This window comes from Halichoeres trimaculatus, unplaced genomic scaffold (genome assembly GCF_033239565.1).
Source record: "Halichoeres trimaculatus isolate MK-OKI-2021-1 unplaced genomic scaffold, fHalTri1.1 fHalTri1_scaffold_23, whole genome shotgun sequence".
NCBI classification, from domain to species: Eukaryota; Metazoa; Chordata; class Actinopteri; order Labriformes; family Labridae; genus Halichoeres; species Halichoeres trimaculatus.
This window is the reverse complement of record NW_027437201.1, coordinates 23036581-23056000: the sequence shown is the minus strand read 5'-3', so window position 1 is coordinate 23056000 and position 19420 is coordinate 23036581. Positions and strand designations below refer to the sequence as shown.

The 19420-nt window shown below is 39.7% G+C and overlaps 1 protein-coding gene across 16 annotated transcripts in view; it reads right to left on the bottom strand.

The window, feature by feature from the left end:
- Nucleotides 1–19420, bottom strand: part of cacna1g (calcium channel, voltage-dependent, T type, alpha 1G subunit) — a 380213-nt gene that overhangs the window by 96093 nt on the left and 264700 nt on the right. For 11 of the 16 annotated variants that reach the window (XM_074662958.1, XM_074662959.1, XM_074662955.1 and 8 more), the window contains exons 11-15: nt 16230–16381; nt 14260–14445; nt 10761–10875; nt 6511–6666; nt 1072–1137 (exon numbers count right to left, since the gene is read on the bottom strand). In XM_074662958.1, the coding sequence (XP_074519059.1) occupies nt 1072–1137; nt 6511–6666; nt 10761–10875; nt 14260–14445; nt 16230–16381 (675 nt within the window). The remainder of the gene's footprint in view (nt 1–1071; nt 1138–6510; nt 6667–10760; nt 10876–14259; nt 14446–16229; nt 16382–19420) is intronic. The other 5 variants (XM_074662965.1, XM_074662963.1, XM_074662972.1 and 2 more) reach the window with 1 other exon arrangement.

The following is a 19420-nucleotide window of genomic DNA, read 5'->3' as shown; positions in this document are numbered from 1 at the left end:
TAAATAGTAATAATAAATAATAATAATACTTTTTATTATTATTATTATTATTATTATTATTATCGTTGTTGTTGTTGTTATTATTATTGTTAAAACCTTTTTTGTTTTTTTTGTTCTTTATTTACTTATTAATTGATCTGAAAATAATATGAAATAAATAGAAAAAAGATATAATAATAAAAAAAATTAAATTTGTTTTTTGTATATATATATATAAATTTATATATATATATATATAAATTTATATATATATATATATATATATATAAATTTATATATATATATATATATATATATATATATATATATATATATATATACATATATATATATATTTACTAAACATTTGTTTTTGTTTTATATATATATTTTTATGCATTCTTGATTCATACTTAAAGAATAAAAAAAAAACGAATATAAATAATAACAATTTCTTATTATTCTATCATTTTTTGTTCTTTATGTTACCTTTGATTTAACTAAAAAATAATAATAATGAAAAATAAATATATATAAATATATTTACAAAAAAAAATTCTTTTTTTTGTCTTTTTTGTCCTTTTTGTGAAAATTAGCATTTTTTAGATCATTCTGATTTTTTTTTCGATAAGAAAAAATGGAAAATGGAAAGTTGATAGAAATGCTGGCTGACAGTATTTTTTTTTTATTTTGACCATGTGTTTATTTCACATTTTTTGAGAAGAGAGGCAGCAATACTTAGACCTTTTCTTCTTTCTGCTTCTTTTCATTTATGATTTTTATACTGTGCATATGTTTTTAAGACAACATGAATGACATAAAGACCAACTAAACTTAAATCTTAATTTAATTATACTAAACTAAACTAAACTAAACTAGATAAATATTGGATTTTAATCCATTATTGAAAAGACTCTGTCGTCCAAATTGTGACTTTGGAGATGTGACACATGTCTGCAAAGCCTCAGCAGGGTGAGGAGGAGGAGGAGGAGGAGGAGGCGGAGGAGGTCAGGCAGGCAGAGGAGAGGCAGACGGAGGGCGATAAGGCGATCAACTGGGCGAGGGGAGGCTGGGCTGCAGAGCTTTACATACCCCTGACTCTACAGGCAGCTGAATCAGGCTCAGCTGGGCATGCAAGTCCTCCCGCTTGGCCACTTCCTATTGAGGAAGTGAGAGATGCAGCCGGACAGAAGAGGGAGGCGCACACAGGAAAATATGACAGAGAGGTGAGAGGTGGAACCAAGAGCAGAGGACACAGTTAAAGGTGGCACAGCCTGAGGAAACATCTCCACTTCACCATGCAACAGAGCGACCAAAGCAACTGTCCTGTCACAGTGTGCAGACGGAGCTGCACATGTCCAAAGCATGAAGAGTCAGGACAGCAGAGAGCAGGAGAGCACAGCCATGTTTACCTGTCAGGAGGTCCATTCATTCAGAGACAGCAGGGTGGAAGTCATCTCCACATTTACATTAACACAGTGCATCAGTTTATGCTCAGGTGGGATCATTCCTCTGCAGCACACCTGCTCTCATACCATGTGTGTGTGTGCGTGCATGTTTTATAAAGAAAAGAAACACCCCTGCTGTTAGTGGATCCCCTTAATTAAAGATGAGTGGGTTCAGACTCTCTGCAGTGGATCCCATCACACTAACACACCATCACCAGGAAAAGGTTGGTAATAAAGAGCCATGCTATGGAGGAGGATGATAGAAGGTGATAAAACAACAGATAAAAAGGACGAGATAAGAAGATTTCCCCTTTGCCTGCACGCTCAAAGCAATAAAAACATTAGGTAACACGTTCTGCGCCGTGCACGGACTCGTGTGTCTCGGCTCTGCAGCCGTGTATCTCTCCTGACTTGGCTCACGTCGTTCAAGTGCCCGTTACCTGGCAACCCTGACGCAAGGAAAGTTTGGTCGCCTAAAAATAAACTTAGTGTTTGCAGAAAAGGATGTTAAGTTGAAAAAGGAGAGGGAGAACGGAGCCGACAGCTACGGATACAAAGAGGAGGAGGAGGAGGAGGAGGAGGAGGAGGAGGGGGCACGAGCTTAAAGACCTGAGGGGTTTCAACATGTCGAGGAGTGTGAGTCTGTGTGTGTGTTCACGTTTCTGAAGAGTTTCTCCCCAAAGCCTCCGACAGAAATAAAAGGTAAACAACGCAGAGACAGGTTAAATGTTGGGATTAATTTTTCTTCTGTTTCTGCTGGAATGAAATGAACCAATCAGGAGTGAGTGCCCTCTGAGGCACAGGCTATTAAAGCAGCAGTACGAGCATTCTGCGTCCTCACAGTGTGAAACCAAGGGACCATTTTAGCTGCATATTTCTTCTCACTTTTCTCCCTCTTAGCTCTGTGTTTTAGTCTTCACACTTTGTCCTGAGGGGAATATCTGTCGCTTTTAGCAAAGGAAGGTCGCCTGTTTGCAGATTTTTGCAGGTTTTTAATGTTTTTTTTTTCTTATTTTGCTGTAATGGAAGCTTAATTGATTGGTAGCAATACTGTTTTGGCTCCTTTTAGCTTTTCTCAGATGCTTTTAGCGTAAAGATTCTTTCTTTTCCATGTTTTTCTGCATCTTTCCAGCAAAGTGGAGCTCCTAGCCACCTTAGAGAGTCTCCCTACATGGATCCAGTTTTTGAGGCATTGCAAAATGACATGAATATCAACATTTGCTAATTCTTGAAAACGAAACACCATAAAACCCTGTTTTTCCTTTAACAGATCTCTCAACTGTGAAATAAACAAGATCTTACACTTTATTTCTCCTTCTAATCAACCTGTGGCTAAGCCCCGCCCCCAAACGTGATGAGCCAATCACAGAGCATAAAGCTGTTCCCATACATTCAGACATCTTTATTGAAATGCTCTGCAGAAATTCAGTTTTCGTTTGATCTTCTCTAACGTTAGCTAAAGTTAGCTTAGCATTAGCTCCTAGCTGTGTTGTTTATCATGTCTCTGTATTTGTTGGGAGTTCATTGGCCTGTTTTCCTCTAGTTTTGTTCTTTGGTCATCGTACATCATTGTTAGCTGTTGTACAAAGGGCTCCAGTTAAGCTAACGTTAGCCTCTGGAGCTTAGCTTCATTAGCTTATCTGTAATAGCTGAGATAACAAAGGTTGTCAAATCTCTTCTCAAATGTAAATAACTTCATTTTTTAAAATTTATTGTAAGAAAACCTATTTTGGAATGTGGTACAGTATTGTTCTGACAAAATTTTTGTTGTGTTTTTTTTTTTACAATGACAACAAAGCTTCAGTCAATCTTCAAATTTATGATCTGATTAAGACTTTGGGTCAAGATTTTAGCATGCATATAAGCTTTGATTTATCTAAAAAAAAAAAATATATATATATATATATATATATATATATATATATATATAATAAAGAAATAAAATTCAGTAATAATAATAATAATAATAGTAATAATAATAATAATAAGAAGAAGAAGAAGAAGAAGAAGAAGAAGAAGAAGAATTATTATTATCATTATTATTAAAGTTTTGTCTTCTATCTATAATACCTTTGATTAATGAAAATAAAATTAAAAATAAAATAAAGAAGAAAAAAAATAATTATAATAATATAAACAAAAACAATAATTATTATATTAATATATTTATTTATTTATTATTCTTTCTCTTTTACTCTCTTTTGTTAAAATTAGCATTTTTGTCCGTGGATCATTCTGATTTTTGTTTTTCTATAAGAACAAAAATAATAGAAAGTAAATAGGAATGATGGCTGACAGTATTTTTGGTTTTTACCCATCATGGTTTTACTTCACATCTTCTGAGAGGGGAGGCTGATATAATCAGACGTAATTAGATGCTGACCAATGCTGATCCTCTATCTTGTTGTCTGAGATGCTGATCCTAACCAGATGCTGTTTATCAGGTTTGCTCTGAGAGCTGTAAATTTAGTCTGTGACTGAAGCTTTTGCTGACTTCTAGATGATCTGAGATCTTTCTGTAAATAGCATCCTGTGAAATGTCTCTAAGTGCGGTTCGAAGCACGCCAAAGCCGTATTTGTCAGTGTTTTCCAGGTGTAAACCCGGTGCCATAAACCCAGAGTTTTCCAAAATCTTCACTTAGGTCGAAGTTTTCAGTTTCTTGGTTTTTGAATGTTCATTGTTTGTCTGAGTGAATGGAGGGGGCGTGGCTTAGCCAGAGGTCAATCTGACCATAAAGGAGACAAACTAAGAAAAAAGCTGAAGATAAACTGTGTTTGAGTTTCTAATCCTGACTTGAAGCAGAGAAAATGCTTTGTTTGTGTCTCAGCTTGGATGTAAAACTGTCATCTTAAGCAGCTTTGGTCATCATCTCCCTCCTGGTTTTATCCTCCGATCCACCTCAGGGATGTTTGTTCAACAGAGCAGAGCTCCCCACATCGCGTCTCACTCACTGTTCATTACTCGCAGTAACTCGACCTCTCCCAGATAAAGCCTTGTACACTTTTAATGGACTGGCTGAAAGTAAAAGAGTTACTTTTTATCTTTTGTGCTCAATCTCGACTGGAATATATCCAGGAGGATGTTTCTGCCAGCAGCAGCTGTCTCTTACAAAAACGACATTCACCTTTTCCGTTTTTCTGCTGCGCTTTGCAGAAAGTTCACTGACGGGAAACAAACTTGTTTTTCTGACAAACAGAGATCAGGGAAGGTCGGCGTAAAAAGAAGAAGGTGTCGGCGTGAAACCGATGGAACAGGAAGTGCTTTGGTCTCGCAGTTTTGTCTCAGACAGTTTTCTTCTGATATACTTTATGACATGACTGCATGGGCAAAATAAGCAGAACAATAATGAGGACGACTGCTGAGATAGTGGGAAAGAGTGGGAGGACAAGAGGCTGACGGAGAGATGAAGATGAAGAGGAGAGAGAAAACACTGCGACTAGCGTGCTCTCATATCTTCACCCACTGCAGAGAGTACAAGGAAAGGTACAGGTTAATGCCTGCAGGGTTTCTGCCTTTGTTATGTAGCCGATGTGTGGGCACGAGCATCCATCCATTATGTTTATGGCTGCCTGCGCTCCAAAAGGATGTTAGGGAGTCATTTAGCCTCCTGTTTCAGTCTTAAAGCCTCTTTCACCAAGAATACAAAACGCAGCATTGAAAAATAATGCTAAGAATATCAACGCTGTATACCAGGGGTCTACAACCTGCGGCCAAGGAGCCTCAAGAATTTTTATTTTCTTACAGAGATGGTTAATAATTAAAGACACGGACACTAAATAAAATCATGCATGTTTAAAAATAATCTTGCAACAATAAATGATAAGTTGAGAAACATTATCAATGTATGATAAATAAATGAATAAATTACATTTATATTTCTGTTTTTTTAAATTTTGCTAATCTTTGAAAATTCAAATTTGTGTTGATTGCTGCATTATTTTAGAGGTTTTATATTGTTTTTTGCAAATTTTTGCACTAACAGTTTAAAAAGAAAATTTCAGTTCAGAAATGTTAAAAAAAATCTTATTTTTTGCACTTTATCAAGTTAATTTTTTTTAATATTTTTTTGATTTCATTTTTTAATTTTTGAAAATTATTTAAATTTTTTAAAAGTTTTTTTCCGAAATTATTTGCATTTCATTTTTTAAATATTTGCATATATATTAAGCAAAAAAAAATTAAGCCATCACATGTGAAATATAAAATTAAACAAATTAAATGCATTTTAATTATTATTTTTTTAATTCTGCAATTAATTTGGATTTCAAAAATCTTCAATTTTTTTCAGAAATTATTTGCATTTCAAATTTTTTGAAATATTTGCAAAAATATTAAACCAAAAAATAAGACATCAAATGTTTAATATAAGATAAAATAAATTCAATGCATTTTAATAATCATTTTTAATTATGCAAATTATTTGGATTTCAAAAATCTTTGAATTCTTTTGGATATTATTTGCATTTCATTTGTTAATATTTACATGTTTATTAAACAAATAACTAAGACATCACATGTTCAATATAAAATTAAATAAATTAAATGCATTTTTTTAATTTTGCAAATTATTTGAATTTCCAAATGCTTAGATATTTTTTTTTATATCAATTTCTAAAAATATTTGCAAATTTATTCAACAAAAACTAAGACATCGCTTATCAAATATTAATTTAAAATATAATTCATATCAAATATGTAAAAAAAAACTTTTTTAGATTATTATTCACTAGATTTTCAACAATGAGTGGAATTTAATTTACTTTGAAGTCTTTATTGTAGAGATAAAGTAGATTCTGTGGCTCCTGAATGACTATAATCCAGGTGAGCTGAGGAAAAATGGCTCCTATGAAAGTACAGGTTGTAGACCCCTGATCTCTACTTTTCACAGCACTCTCCACTTTAAAGGAAAAACACCCTGGAATCCATCCAGATCATTCTGCAAGTGATCACTTAGCCGTCCTGTGGTTAAAGGAGGAAAACTACCGCAGCCTGATTTCAGGAAAGAGGATTTTAAGACTGACTTTCAGACAAAATATCACAGAGACTTTTTGTTTACACGTATGAGATCATCCAGCCCCTTACCTCTGCCTGGAAACCTTCAACCAAAATGGCCACCAGCAAGTTGAAGAGGACGTAGTTTCCAAAGGTCATGAGGGCGATGAAGTACAGAGCAGCTACAGGCGAGGTGGAGGCCATGCCGTTGTAAAGGACCTTGTTCCAGTCTTCCTGTGTCAGAATCTGAGCAGACATGGATTTATGGTTAATCATATTCTGGAAACACTTTTTGTTTGCAAATTGACTTTTTGCTGATCCTCATTGCCTTTGAAAGCTGTTCAAAGCACCTGGAGCTTCACACACCGTCTGAAGTGCTAACAGGGAAACTTTACTGCTTTAACATCTCTGCTTCAGAAATCCAAAGAAAGCGTTCGTCCTTGATCTTTATTTGATGCTATTCGAACTTTTACCTGCAGCTACAGACACAGAAGCTCCTCCAGTTGGTGAAAAATAAAGTCTCAGGAGAACTTTTCAACATTTAAACCAAAGTTTGTAAGGTTGGCAAGAAGTTAGTTTCAGTTTTACTAGATACCAGTCCTAACACAGTCCAGATTCTTCAATAGTTCATGTTCTGGACATGTGCGTATTTCACACACTCTCACTGACCCTTGACACTATCAATGTGTCAGAAATTGTTTTTATGAAAGAGAGGAAACTACCAAATGGGCCACCCAATTCTTTGCCCTCCCTCCAGCCTGTAGATCTGTTTTCCTCAGGTGGAGAGGAGCTTTCCCTCCCTCATTCCCAGTGGTTACAGGACCTTATGTCTTGACTAAAGCTACAGAAGAGACACCGCTCTATTCGTTGGTCAGAACTAAAGATCTACAGGATGTAGGGACCACTAATCAACTGTTTTCAAAGAGCTGACGTTGAAATTGAATCTTGAGAGTTCCAGTGCTGCCCTCAGCGTTCAAGCTCGTAGTAAAACCCACAGACGAGGCTCTATAGATATAACTATGGTACCTTGAAGGAGTTGTCTTGCTGTGATCTTGTAAAGCATCTGCCCTTATGTCCTGTAATCTTATCTCTTATCTCCATCCTATTCCATTTTCCACCGCTTACCCGGGTCTGGGCTACAGGGGCAGCAGTGCCATCAGCAAAGACCAGTGACCCCTGTCCCCGGCCACTTCCACCAGCTCCAAAGCTCCTTTGGGGATAAATAAAGTATTTTCTATTCTATTCTATTCCTCTAGGGGGTACCAAGGCGTTCCCAGGCCAGTTCAGAGATATAATTTCTCCACCATGTTCTGGGTCTACCCCGGGGTCTCCTCCCAGTTGGACATGACCAGAACACCTCCCAAGGAAGGCGTCCAGGAGGCAACCTTGCCAGACACCTCATCTGGCCCCTCTTGATGGGGAGGAGCAGCGGCTCCACTCGGAGCCTCTACCGGATATCCAAGCTCTGTTCTATTGTTCAGTAACCACAACGAGGCCATCGATGAGGGTTGGAACGTAGATTGACCGGTAAACCGGGAGTCTTGCCTTACTTGTCCTTCAATATCTTTCCCCTTGTTCCTGAACAAGACCCTGAGATACTTGAACTCCTCCACTTGGGACAAAGACTTTCTTCAGACCTGGTCCACCCTTTTCCTGCAGACTTATGCCGCGGCCACACCAAACGCGAACACGCGAATTTACTCGTGCGAATGGCCTGTCACGCGCCGCGTGAACGCCGGAGCCTCGCCGCTGGACTTTTTTGACAAACTGAGGCACGAACACGCGAACACGCGGTACTGCGCATGCGGAGTAGAGAGCTCGTTCATTTAAAGACCGAAAGTCCAAAAGAGCATCTGAAAAACAATGAGCTGTGGTTTCCAAAGCATGACAGGAGAGTGTGTGAAAGCTTTGGAGATCACAATCAATGCCTGCTGCCTCTCCCTGGTAATCCACCAGCCCTGCTTGGCTGTTCCCTGCGATCTCATCCCCGATCCCCCGAACCTCCGACCCCCCGTACCCCCGACCACCCGAACCCCCGACCCATGTTCCCGGAGGTCTCCCTGAGGATAATGAAGGGGTGGAGGAAAGAGAGGAGCACAGAGAACTTCCATCTTTTCCCTGGCTCTGCCCCTGCCCCGCTCCTCCCTCCTCTCTATCAGGCTCAAAACTCCACTGAGGAAAACACAGTCGGACTCAGTGATGACCTGTGCAGCAAATCCAGCTGGAAACCAATATTTACAGAACTTACATTCAAAACCTGTCTCCTCAGAGACTTTCAACCAAGCCTGCTCCTGTTTTTCTGCTCTCTGTAGAGTACACACGTCGTATCGTATAACTCTGGATGATGACACACCGCACAGATTGTTTTCTCCTCCATCCTCCAGCGGAGTTGGAGCCGGAGCAGGCGGCAGTTGCCCCCCAACGTCGTCAAAACAATGACGTCGTGGGGGAATATTTTGAACTCGAGCGAATTCGCGTCTACCGCCCAAACGCGTGAACGCTCCAAACTCGCCGCGCCATACGCGCAAAATCGCGCCGCCCGTGGCGAATCGGCGGCTAAACGCGTCTTTGCATTGACCTTGTATGTAATCGCGCCGGTGTGGCCGCACCATTAGAGGTGCTGATCTTCATCCCGGCTGCTTCACACTGGGCTGCAAACCGTCCCAGTGCGAGCTGAAGGTCAGTGTTTGATGAGGCCAACAGGACCACATCGTCTGCAAAAAGCAGAGATGGGATCCCGATGGGCTCCCGAGACCTTCCTCACTTGACTCCCTCCACCACTTGACTGCACCAAGAAGTCTTGTCCATAAAAGTAATGATCAGAATCGGTGACAAAAGTCAGCCCTGGTGGAGTCCAACGCTGACTGGAAATGAGTTTGACTCAGGCCTGAACCACACGTAAATGGATATATTCCTAAACGCACATTTTTCTGTCCGATTGGGCCTCTCAACCACACGAACGCGGCGATTTCACCCACATAAACAGAGATTAAAAAAACCGGATAAAAAAGTGAAGAAATAAAAAAAAATATCCGGTTGAGTGGATCTGTGTAACGGTGTTAAACGGAGCTGGTGTTCACGCGATGACGTCAAGCGCCTAGCAACAAGTCACTGTAGCAACGGTTGCCAAGGACAAAACATCCGCGTCGACTGCTTCTTCTTCCTGTGTTTGACTGCGCATGCACATAACGTTCTTCTTCTATGGTTTTCACATTTTTTTTAAACGAGGACAAAGATATCTGATCAAAAAAATATCCGTATACGTGTGGTTCAGGCCTGACTGTTGGAAATACGGAGCAAGCCTTTGTTCGTCTTGATAGAGCCTTGTTCAAAGCATCTTGCAAAACCTTTGTAAACCATTTCCTCAGCTATATTTATGGATCCAGAGTTTGTTGCAATCCACTCTTCAATTGTGTGAATTTGTTGAGATTAGACTTCCTGAAGCCCCACTTTTTATTCAGTCTCTTCAAACGCAGCGATGAGCAGACGTGATTATCTGAACCAACCCGGAGCACTGACGGTAACTGAGAGCGACTTTCACACATTAAAAGCTGCAGTGGATCTCTCTTCCTTAAGCTACAAATATCCTCTGTAGGAAACACACAAAAACAGCTCCTGTACATGGTGTGTCTTTCCAATTAACAGAGCTACCTGGCTCCCTGCTGCTTTTTAGAGAAACAACATTGTTTCTTCCATTCCTGACACTTTTGGGTATTATTTGTTGTTTACAAACTCAGAGCTCAGAGTGTGCAGTAAACACCACCAAACAGGAAGCGCAGCTGACGTCCAGCTCTGTGGAAACTCTCTGGATGTGTGTTGGAGATAATTTCAGGAAGATAAATAAATGTTTTTAACTAAACTCTCTGTGAAGCTTCACACAGACAAAGCCAGGAAACGTAGAAGCTTTAGTGAGCGCGTCGATGCTGCTCATCCATTATGAATAAGACGGTGCCCCATAATCTCCATGTTTACCATAGAACAGTGATAAAGATGATACACGGCACAATGAGATATGCAGAGTTAATGGCTGAACTCTGCAGAGGCCCTTTAAGTTGATTCACTGATGTAAAGTGACGCGATGTAAGATCTGTTCCTGTGTAACCGATAAAACGCTCAGATTAAACATGTGGAAGGAGATGAGACGATGGATAGAGGCCGGCTGGGTAAGAGGAGTGAGGAAACAGTCGTTAGGACGAACACTGGACGTGAAATCATTTATTTATTCCAGAGGAAACTGTGTTGTCAGCCTCGCTCCAACCAGAGGATGTTCATTCAGTCGCTTTAAGGTCTTTCAGTCCATATTTAATGAGCAAGGGAGGGAGGAGAAGGGCTCAGCTCACCTGGAAGACGGTCACGATGGCCCACAGCAGGGAGTCAAAGTTTTTCCGGTCTGGTAAAGTGTCTCCATCTCTCTCCGAGCCGAACTTACAGCCGAACAGGTGCATCCCGAGGATACTGAGGAGGAAACGACAACGGAAAAGAAATAGTAAATAAAAGCAAAACTGCACGTGAAAAAAAGCATTCACTCGAACTTTAAACCTGGTGGCCTGTGTGCTGTGGTGTGCTGGGGCAGCAGGCAAAAAACTTAAAATCTTATCAACTGTTTTTCTCTTACTTTCAGTAGAAAATGTCTTTTTAAACTCAATCTGAGCCACATTCACCTGATCTGTCAGAAAAATGTCTGATTTCAAGTCATTTAAAGACAAAAATGAGATCTGAATTACTTTTAACAAGTTAAAAATCTGCCAGTGGAGCAAGAGAAAAGTTTTAAGTACTAAGACATTATTCTAGTTTAAAGCAAATTTTTCTTTTTGTCTTATTTCCGACTGAAATACGACAAAAGCACTTGATAAGAATTAAGGTTTTTGCAGGATGCAGCAATCAGATTGTACCACTTCTCAGTCTAAGTATCTTTAGGATCACTTTAAGGAAACTTGTGCTATAACTGCGTTCTGTACAATACACATATTTAATGACAGTACTTGTGCAATAATTAATTAATAAGTTTATTCTTCATCCCACTCCTTTTCGAATATGTGATTAGAAAATGTCTGATTGTTTGTATTTGTTTCTGTCTTTGACAAAAATTTCACTTTGACCTCATGTTTGAAATAAATTGAATAAAAAAAAAAAAAAAAAAAAAAAAAATCCATCAATTATGCCATTATTTTCTTAACATATTCATGGTAAATATCCATACTTATATTTTACACTGATATATAATTTCCCATAAGGTTTATGCTTCCATTTTGTTCTTTCTTGCATTTGTAAATGTAGTATTTTTTAATTACCTATTATTTTGTTTTTTGGACTTTTTTGTCTAATATTTTTAATGTTATACTTTCTCATATTTGTATTTAAATATTTCTTATTTTTTAAATTAATTATTTCTTAGTTTTTCACATTTTTATTTTATTTGTTTCTTATTTTGTATTTTTCATAATTTCCTATTTTTTATATTTAATACTTTGTACTTTTATATACATGTTATTTTATTTATTTATTTTTTTACTTTCTTATATTTATTATAAATTCTAAATGTACATTTGCTCAGATTTCTTATTTTGTACATTCTTATGTCTTATGTTTCATATTACGTACATTTTTTATTTCACCAGTTTTGTACTTTTTTGTACCTTTTTTTTTTTAAACAGTTTTCAAAGGGAATAACTGAAACTACAAAGCAATTTCCTCTTGGGGATCAATAAAAATATTTCTGATTCTGTTTCCAAATCTGAATATATAAAAAAAGAAAAAATCATTAAAATACAAGGGATAGGTCCAGAATTGGGTACTTTTATATCAAATCAAATCAAATCAAATCAAACTTTATTTATATAAATAAAATAATGAAACAGAAAACAATAAAATATCACAGGTACCGACTGAAATTTGTAGAAAGTTCCAGGTAACAATTCACAATAAAATCAGACGGTACCTGAACGCATCCTTGTGACTGTGAGGGAGTGGAAGAGAAGGCGAGCATTGCAAGGTTAAAATATTAAAGAATAATTGTGTTTATTTAAAAAAAAAAAAAAGTTTTATTATTTAACAAATTGATATTTTTTACCACAGAAACAAAAAAAGTACTGAAAATTGGTGCTGATCGCCAGGTACCAGGCATCAGTACCGTATCGTTTTCAAATGTGAAAGGTACCCATCCCTAAAAACTTCACAGTAAAGCAAAGAATCCACCAATAACAAGCTTTTTGATATTAAACCTGCAAAAATGAGGAGGAAAAACTTCACTGTGGTTTTTAGAAACGACCGATAACACGCTGAGGATGACACGATGAAGAGACAGGAGGAGATAACAGCGCTGGTTGATTTCAGCACCATGGAGAGCGCTGAGTGTTAGCGTGTGTGAAGACCTCATCCAGGTCAGTAAACACTTCTGGCTCCAAAAACAAAAACAGGATAACATCAGACAGAAAGTTAGTTTATCGGCACTAATTTAGGAAGAAGATAAGGAGATGAAAGAGCCGAGTGTGTGTGTGTGAGCAGAGCTCTCACTGGAGGGATGATCAGCTCAGAGATAACACCTGGAACAGGAAGGTGACAAAACCTGGAGACAAACTTTTCTTTAGTGGAGTAACTTCGATTAGCAACTTCTGTTATCAGGGTTTAAGCAGTCCAGTAATTTGATTTTGATGTCTCTAATTTCTAAGTTTAAGCTTTTTGAGGTCATGAAAGTTCTCCAAAGGTTAAGAAAACAGCCTCTTCCTCACCTCTCTGCTCACGTACTGATACAGTCTGAACCTAAAGTCAAAGGCGGGCTCACAGGCTCGCCTCCAGTCTTTACGCTAAGCTCTTTGCCTCCCAGCTCTTTTCCATAATCACTGACACGACAATCTGCTCTAAACCCTCAAAAAGAAGACAAATAATCAGAGAGCGGGAACCTTCTTCAGGTCAGGATGAACCCAAACCTCAGCGTAACCTGGTCTCGTATGAGTGTGTTCGTAGAAATAAGGAGAAAAGCAGGATGAGAGGAAGTAAATCCTGTGTGCGTTAAGTCAGACGGTTAATCAGCTGTTTCCTGAAGTCTGCAGTGCGGTTTGTTTCTCATTCAAAACACAGAAACTGAAGCTTAACCGCAGCCGAGGATCAATCCGCTGTGTCAACTTGGCAACCCTTCACTCAACGCAAGGACTGTTTATCCACCAGTACACACAACCTCTGGAAACTCTGTGTCTCCGTGCGTTTGAGCAAAACGACGTCACGACGAGTATCTGCACAGATCCTCAGCAGAAACTGGGGACAGTCGATTTTTTAATCCCTGTGGAAGAAATCTGATCTGAAACAACTCTTAAATGTGATAATGTGAGTAAAATACTTCACATCAACCTCCTCAATGGGTGGAGTAACACATTTTTCTACCTTAAAGCTTTTGTAATGATTTCTGAACAGCGTGGGGGGAAAGATTCAGAGCTGAGTTGCTGTTAGTTTCGAGGGAAACAAGAAAAGAAAATTGAATCAAATCGATAAAGTGAATGAAGTCATTTATCTGCATAAAGAGACCCAATTTTTGTTAAGTAGACATTGACTTTGCTTTTATGATCCTCTTCAATTCTGCACTAAATTACATTATCAATGAAGAAAAATAAAAGTGTTTTTTCCTCTGATGTGTGTGCCGTGTTTACTCTCCACGCTCCCTCTGATGATTTCACATCGATTTGTCAGTGAACTTATATCCCTCCTGTGTTTGCAGACTCATTTTAAGGGTCACTGGTTTTTATTTGGCTCCCCAACACCAGCCTAACCATCTTTTTCTTCCACGCTGAGATTCACTGCAGAGGAAGCGTCCGCTCTTCCTCTCTTCCTCTCTTCCTCTCTGCTCACCTGAAGATGAAGATAAACAGCATGAGCAGCATGCAGAAGGTGGCCACGTTGTCCATGGTCTTCATCAGCACCACCAGCTGCCTCTGCAGAGCCGGCATGAAGCGGACCAGCTTCAGGACCCGCATGAGACGGAAGGTCCTCAGGACGGAGAGGCCGCCGCCCTGCTGGCCCACGATCTCCCACACGCTGTCAGAAAAAAGAGAAACGACACATTTTGAGTCCTGTTCCAGGGATGGGTATCACTTAGATTTTAAAGATACCAATGTCCTTATCAATCTGATTCTTTATCGATTCCTTTATCAATTCCTCCTGTGAGTTTTCTCTGTACAAAAACTAGCTTTTCAGGTGTTAGCAACATTAAGGCCCTGCATGGACTGGCACCCGCGTACATCTCAGACCTCATTGCACTTTACAACCCCGTGCGCTCGCTGAGGTCGGAGAGCCAGCTCCTGCTTGTTGTTCCTAAGACAAGGCTTAAAAGTCGGGGCGACCTGGTATTTTCTGTTGTCGGACCCAAGCTGTGGAATAATCTTCCACCACACATCAGAATGGCGCCCTCTGTTGACGCTTTTAAGTCTCGTTTAAAAACACATTTTTATTCACTTGCGTTTAACCCGGCATGAAATTGTGTGGTCCTCTGACTGTTTTTATTTTTTATTTATCTGTTTTAATTATGTTTTTAATTCATTTTTTAGTAATGTTTTTTATATATATATACTAGTATTTATCATTCAATTCTTTTGTATTGCTGTTGGTTGTCTGGTTTTATTAGTGCTATTACTCTGTGCAGCTCTTTGGGGACCTTGTGTTGGTAAAATGTGCTATACAAATAAAAATGGATTGGATTGGATTAAATTGAGTTTATAAGTGAACAAATGTAAAAATCAGTCCCTAGTTGCTAGGCACCACCCCGTTGTGGCTGCCTGTTGCAGCAGCTCTCTCTTCTTTGTCCGTTTCTTGTAATGTTTTCGTCTCTTTTTTGTAATCGTTGTATTTGGAGTGGATCATTTGTTGGTCATGGACACCAAACTTTTTGTGTCCTCAGTGATATTTTTACTACTTTTTCTCCTGTGTTTGTCTGGAGATCCTACATGTAACCATGGCTGCATTGTTTACATGTGAACTCAGCTGTTAGCAGCCTGTAGCATGTCAGTGCTAACTAGTGCTAGGCCAGATGTTTACCACAAGGTGAGGAGAAGGAGGTGAGGATGACGACTAAGAAGTGATGACATGGACCTGTCCTTCCATCCATCGTTATTGGGAACGTAAGATCTATCTCCAATAAGATGGACGAGCTAGCTGTGCTAACCCAGCAACAGAGGGAATAACAGAGCTAACAGCAGACACCAACGCTACATGTGAAGAGCTTCACCTGCTGTGAGCAGACAGGACGAGAATATTTTGCACATTATCGTTTTTTTTTCTTCGAACCTACTGTTTTTTAATGCAGCAATATTATTCTGGTGAGCAACTTTTGTTTTTCTAAACCAAGGTCGAGTCTTTTTAAAGCTTCGCTTGTGACGAGTACACATCCAACCAATCAAATCGCTTGTTTTTGACATGTCACATACCAAAACATTTGTGTCCTTTGCAACAAAAGACATAAAAACTACAAAGACATCGTTCGGAGGAGAATAGCTACGGAGATTGAATATGACATCTCCAAATTTTTCACATTAGATTAGGGGAATGTAGAGGGTACCAAACATCCAAACAATTCGTAAGGTTTAGGAAACTTTCCATTGCAACCAAGGGGCAACTTTAAACCTCACAAAAAGCAACCTTCAGGGAACGTAACTGCAACTTAGAGTTTACAAAATCAGAGAGCTCTGGAAACCAACAAAAGATAGTATGGCGTTTCTTTGTGTGTTCAGTAAAACTCCAAGAAGAAATCCTGAATCAGAGCTTTCTTGGGAACATGTTAGCTAGCTGCTAAGCTAAGATAGCTGCGGCAGAGAGTTGTCTTTCACCTGATGACCACGATGATGCCGTCAAAGATGTTGTAGGGGTTCTTGATGTACCCAAAGGGCCCGTACACCAAAACCTTGAGCAGCATCTCCAGAGAGAAGAGGCTGGTGAAGACGATGTTACTGATCTCCAGAGCGTTGGTCAACTCGTCGGGCTGGAGAAGGAGAAACAGGAAGAGAGGTTAAACTTTTATCTTTGACAAGAGCTCCAACTTTGTTTTCTGTTTTCCAGCAGTTTGAATATCCTCATAAATAACGAACACACTGAGTAAACAAGACGTACAGCAAGACACCTGCTGTGCAACATGTGCACCAGGGAAAGTGCCAATGGAGGAATCAGACACACACACACACACACACACACACACACACACACACACACACACAGATCCCAATGCTGAAGCTGATTCTGCCCAGAAAGTCTCCTCAAAGCTCGTCAGAGAATTGCGCTGTCACTCACACACAGATCAAACAACTCCACTGCATGTGTGTGAGTATCTGAGTGTGGGTGTGTGACAAAAAAGAGACACAGGAAAAAAAAAACACACAGGATGACACAAAGGCTGCACAGACAGACAAAAGAAGGAGCACTAGCCAAAAAGATGAAAGGCGCGGCACATCCAGATACGACTCGGAGCGTTCGTCAGGCGGCTGCAGCGAGTGTCCCTAATTATCTGTGAGGAGGGAAGGGGTCGGTGGGGATGCTGTCATCCGCCTGTGGACCGCGCAGCGCCCCAAAGAGGCTTCACAGAGCCTTTCATCTCCTGCAGTAAACAGTTTACACAACTCAAACGCTGTGTCACACACACACATTACTCTGACACGACACAGAGGACGGGAGGTGTGGGGAGCCTGATCTGTGTTTGCATGATCTTCTTCACAAAGAGTGTATGTGTGTGTGTGCGTACATATGCACCAACTGCTGACACTCTTAATCCCCCTCTCTGAATGTGTGTGTGTGTGTGTGTGAGCTCCTGCTCTGACAGAAACATTATTCCCGCTGAACCAGGAGCTAATGTAATGTAATGTAAATACAGTGTGTGCCATTAAGTCTGCTCTGGAGGGCTGCCACTCATCACGCCGCGCCGCCGCTCTTTAAGAAGCGACGGCTCTGCGGCGGCAGGGGAACACGGAGGAAAATACAGACATTACCGAGTGAATAACAGCTACTCCTGCTGTATTATGGCACCGCTTTGTCTGAGCGCTTAAGCAACGCTGACACAGATTGAGGAGCTTGTTGTAAAATATCGTCGCTGGCGTTGTTGCGATGCTTTCAGGTGGTGCTGGGAAAATCTTTCCTTTTATGATGCTACATCCTTTCTTTTAAAGACATCTTAAAGTGATACTGCGGGATGGAACAAGTTGGGTCCTATCACAAGGTTTAGGGCAGAAATGACCCCTACAGCAGTGTTTTTGTGCAGCAGAAGCCCAGAGCGCTCGCACCAAACACCCCCTCCCTGCTCCTCTGCAGGTTTCCTCTGCACTCAGACGGGGCCATATTTTACTTGACCAAAAACACAAATAAACAAACTCCCACTGAAAAAATCTGATATCAGTCTGCATTCACGCTTTATTTAGAGAATTTTCAGCGCGTTACTTTCACACAAAAACACCGCTAAATAAGGCTCTAGTTCTCATCGTGTCTCTTTGTCCTGGCAGACTACCTGCGTTTGTTTATATCTGGCACGCCACAAGAAATGGCTGATTACATGATTAATGATTACTAATAGCATGAAACAACATTAAAAACTGTCAGAGAATAACACTTAGCTCCCTGTTTAACTTTCGGACGAGCCCGTCTCACAACTTTGAGCTGAGAAACAAACAAACACGGACGTTAGCCGTTAAACCGTTCCACGCGGGCGATGCATTCACTGGACCTCGTAATTCTTAAACACAGCATAAGTTCTGCGCAAATATATGGTTTATTTATCTAAAAAATAACGTGTAATAAATGTTTCTATTTTATTTGGCTGTTGCAGAAAATAAGCTACATATAATATTAGGTATCACTAAAATAAATACTGTTTTGCAGTTTTTAAGAAAAGTTATAACTGTAAATCCCCAGCGAGAGTAAATACGTCACTGTCAGCAGCTGGCAAATGAGTGAGCAGTGTCCAAAATGTTGTTTCAATTTAGCTGATTGAGTGGACTGTATAGTCCACTACATCTAATTCACTATATAGTGAGTAGTGAGTAGAGAATGAGTGAGTGATTTCGTACACAACCAATGAGTAACGTGCTGAAAATTCTCTAAATAAAGCGTGAATGCAGACCGATATCAGATTTTTTCTGTGGGAGTTCGTTTATTTGTGTTTTTGGTCAAGTAAAATATGGCCCCGTCTGAGTGCAGAGGAAACCTGCAGAGGAGCAGGGAGGGGGTGTTTGGTGTGAGCGCCCTGGGCTTCTGCTGCACAAAAACACTGCTGTAGGGGTCATTTCTGCCCTAAACCTTGTGATAGGACCCAACTTGTTCCATCCCGGAGTATCACTTTAAGATGTCTCTCAAAGAAAAGAAACTTTCAGATCAGAAGTTTTTGGAAGTGTTTTCATATTTTAAAGTTAAAACTTGACACACTTTGTGCCACCGTCTGCACAAGCCTTCATGAAGGTTTTCACAGCACTCCCAGGATCCAGTGCGTTGCTCCGTGTTGAGTCATTACTCCCCTGAGACCAGATGCAAGAGCAGGTCCCAAGACAGAAACCATGTCCAGCTACACCAAAGCCCTGAGTTGTACCATAATACAAAGCCTCGAGTTGGCTCAGGGAGGAGTACAGTGGCAGGAAGAAGATGGTGCTCGATATGCAAAGGTGCAAAGTTTTCAAATTGATGAAAAGGAAAAATTAAAAGACGGAAAAACTGAAGAGCTCCAGGTGTAACAGACTTTTTTTAATCTCCTTTTTTCACCTATTCCTTTAAGATCGCTGTCCAAGATCGATCAAAAGGAGGATGACTCTGCACTGCTCAGATAAAGACAAGCTGGACTTTGATCGCCAGGTTAGCTCAGTTGTCAAAAACAGCTTTTATCATTTGAGGATTTTATCGAATGGGTGATACTTTACTTTACAGGTCTGCAAATTTCATCACACTTAGGTAATAATTAGACGAAGTTTCTTCTTATTTCTTTGAAATTAGCACATAACTTCTTAAAAATAATGTCCAAATGTATTGTCCCAAGTCACAGTTGGTAGGT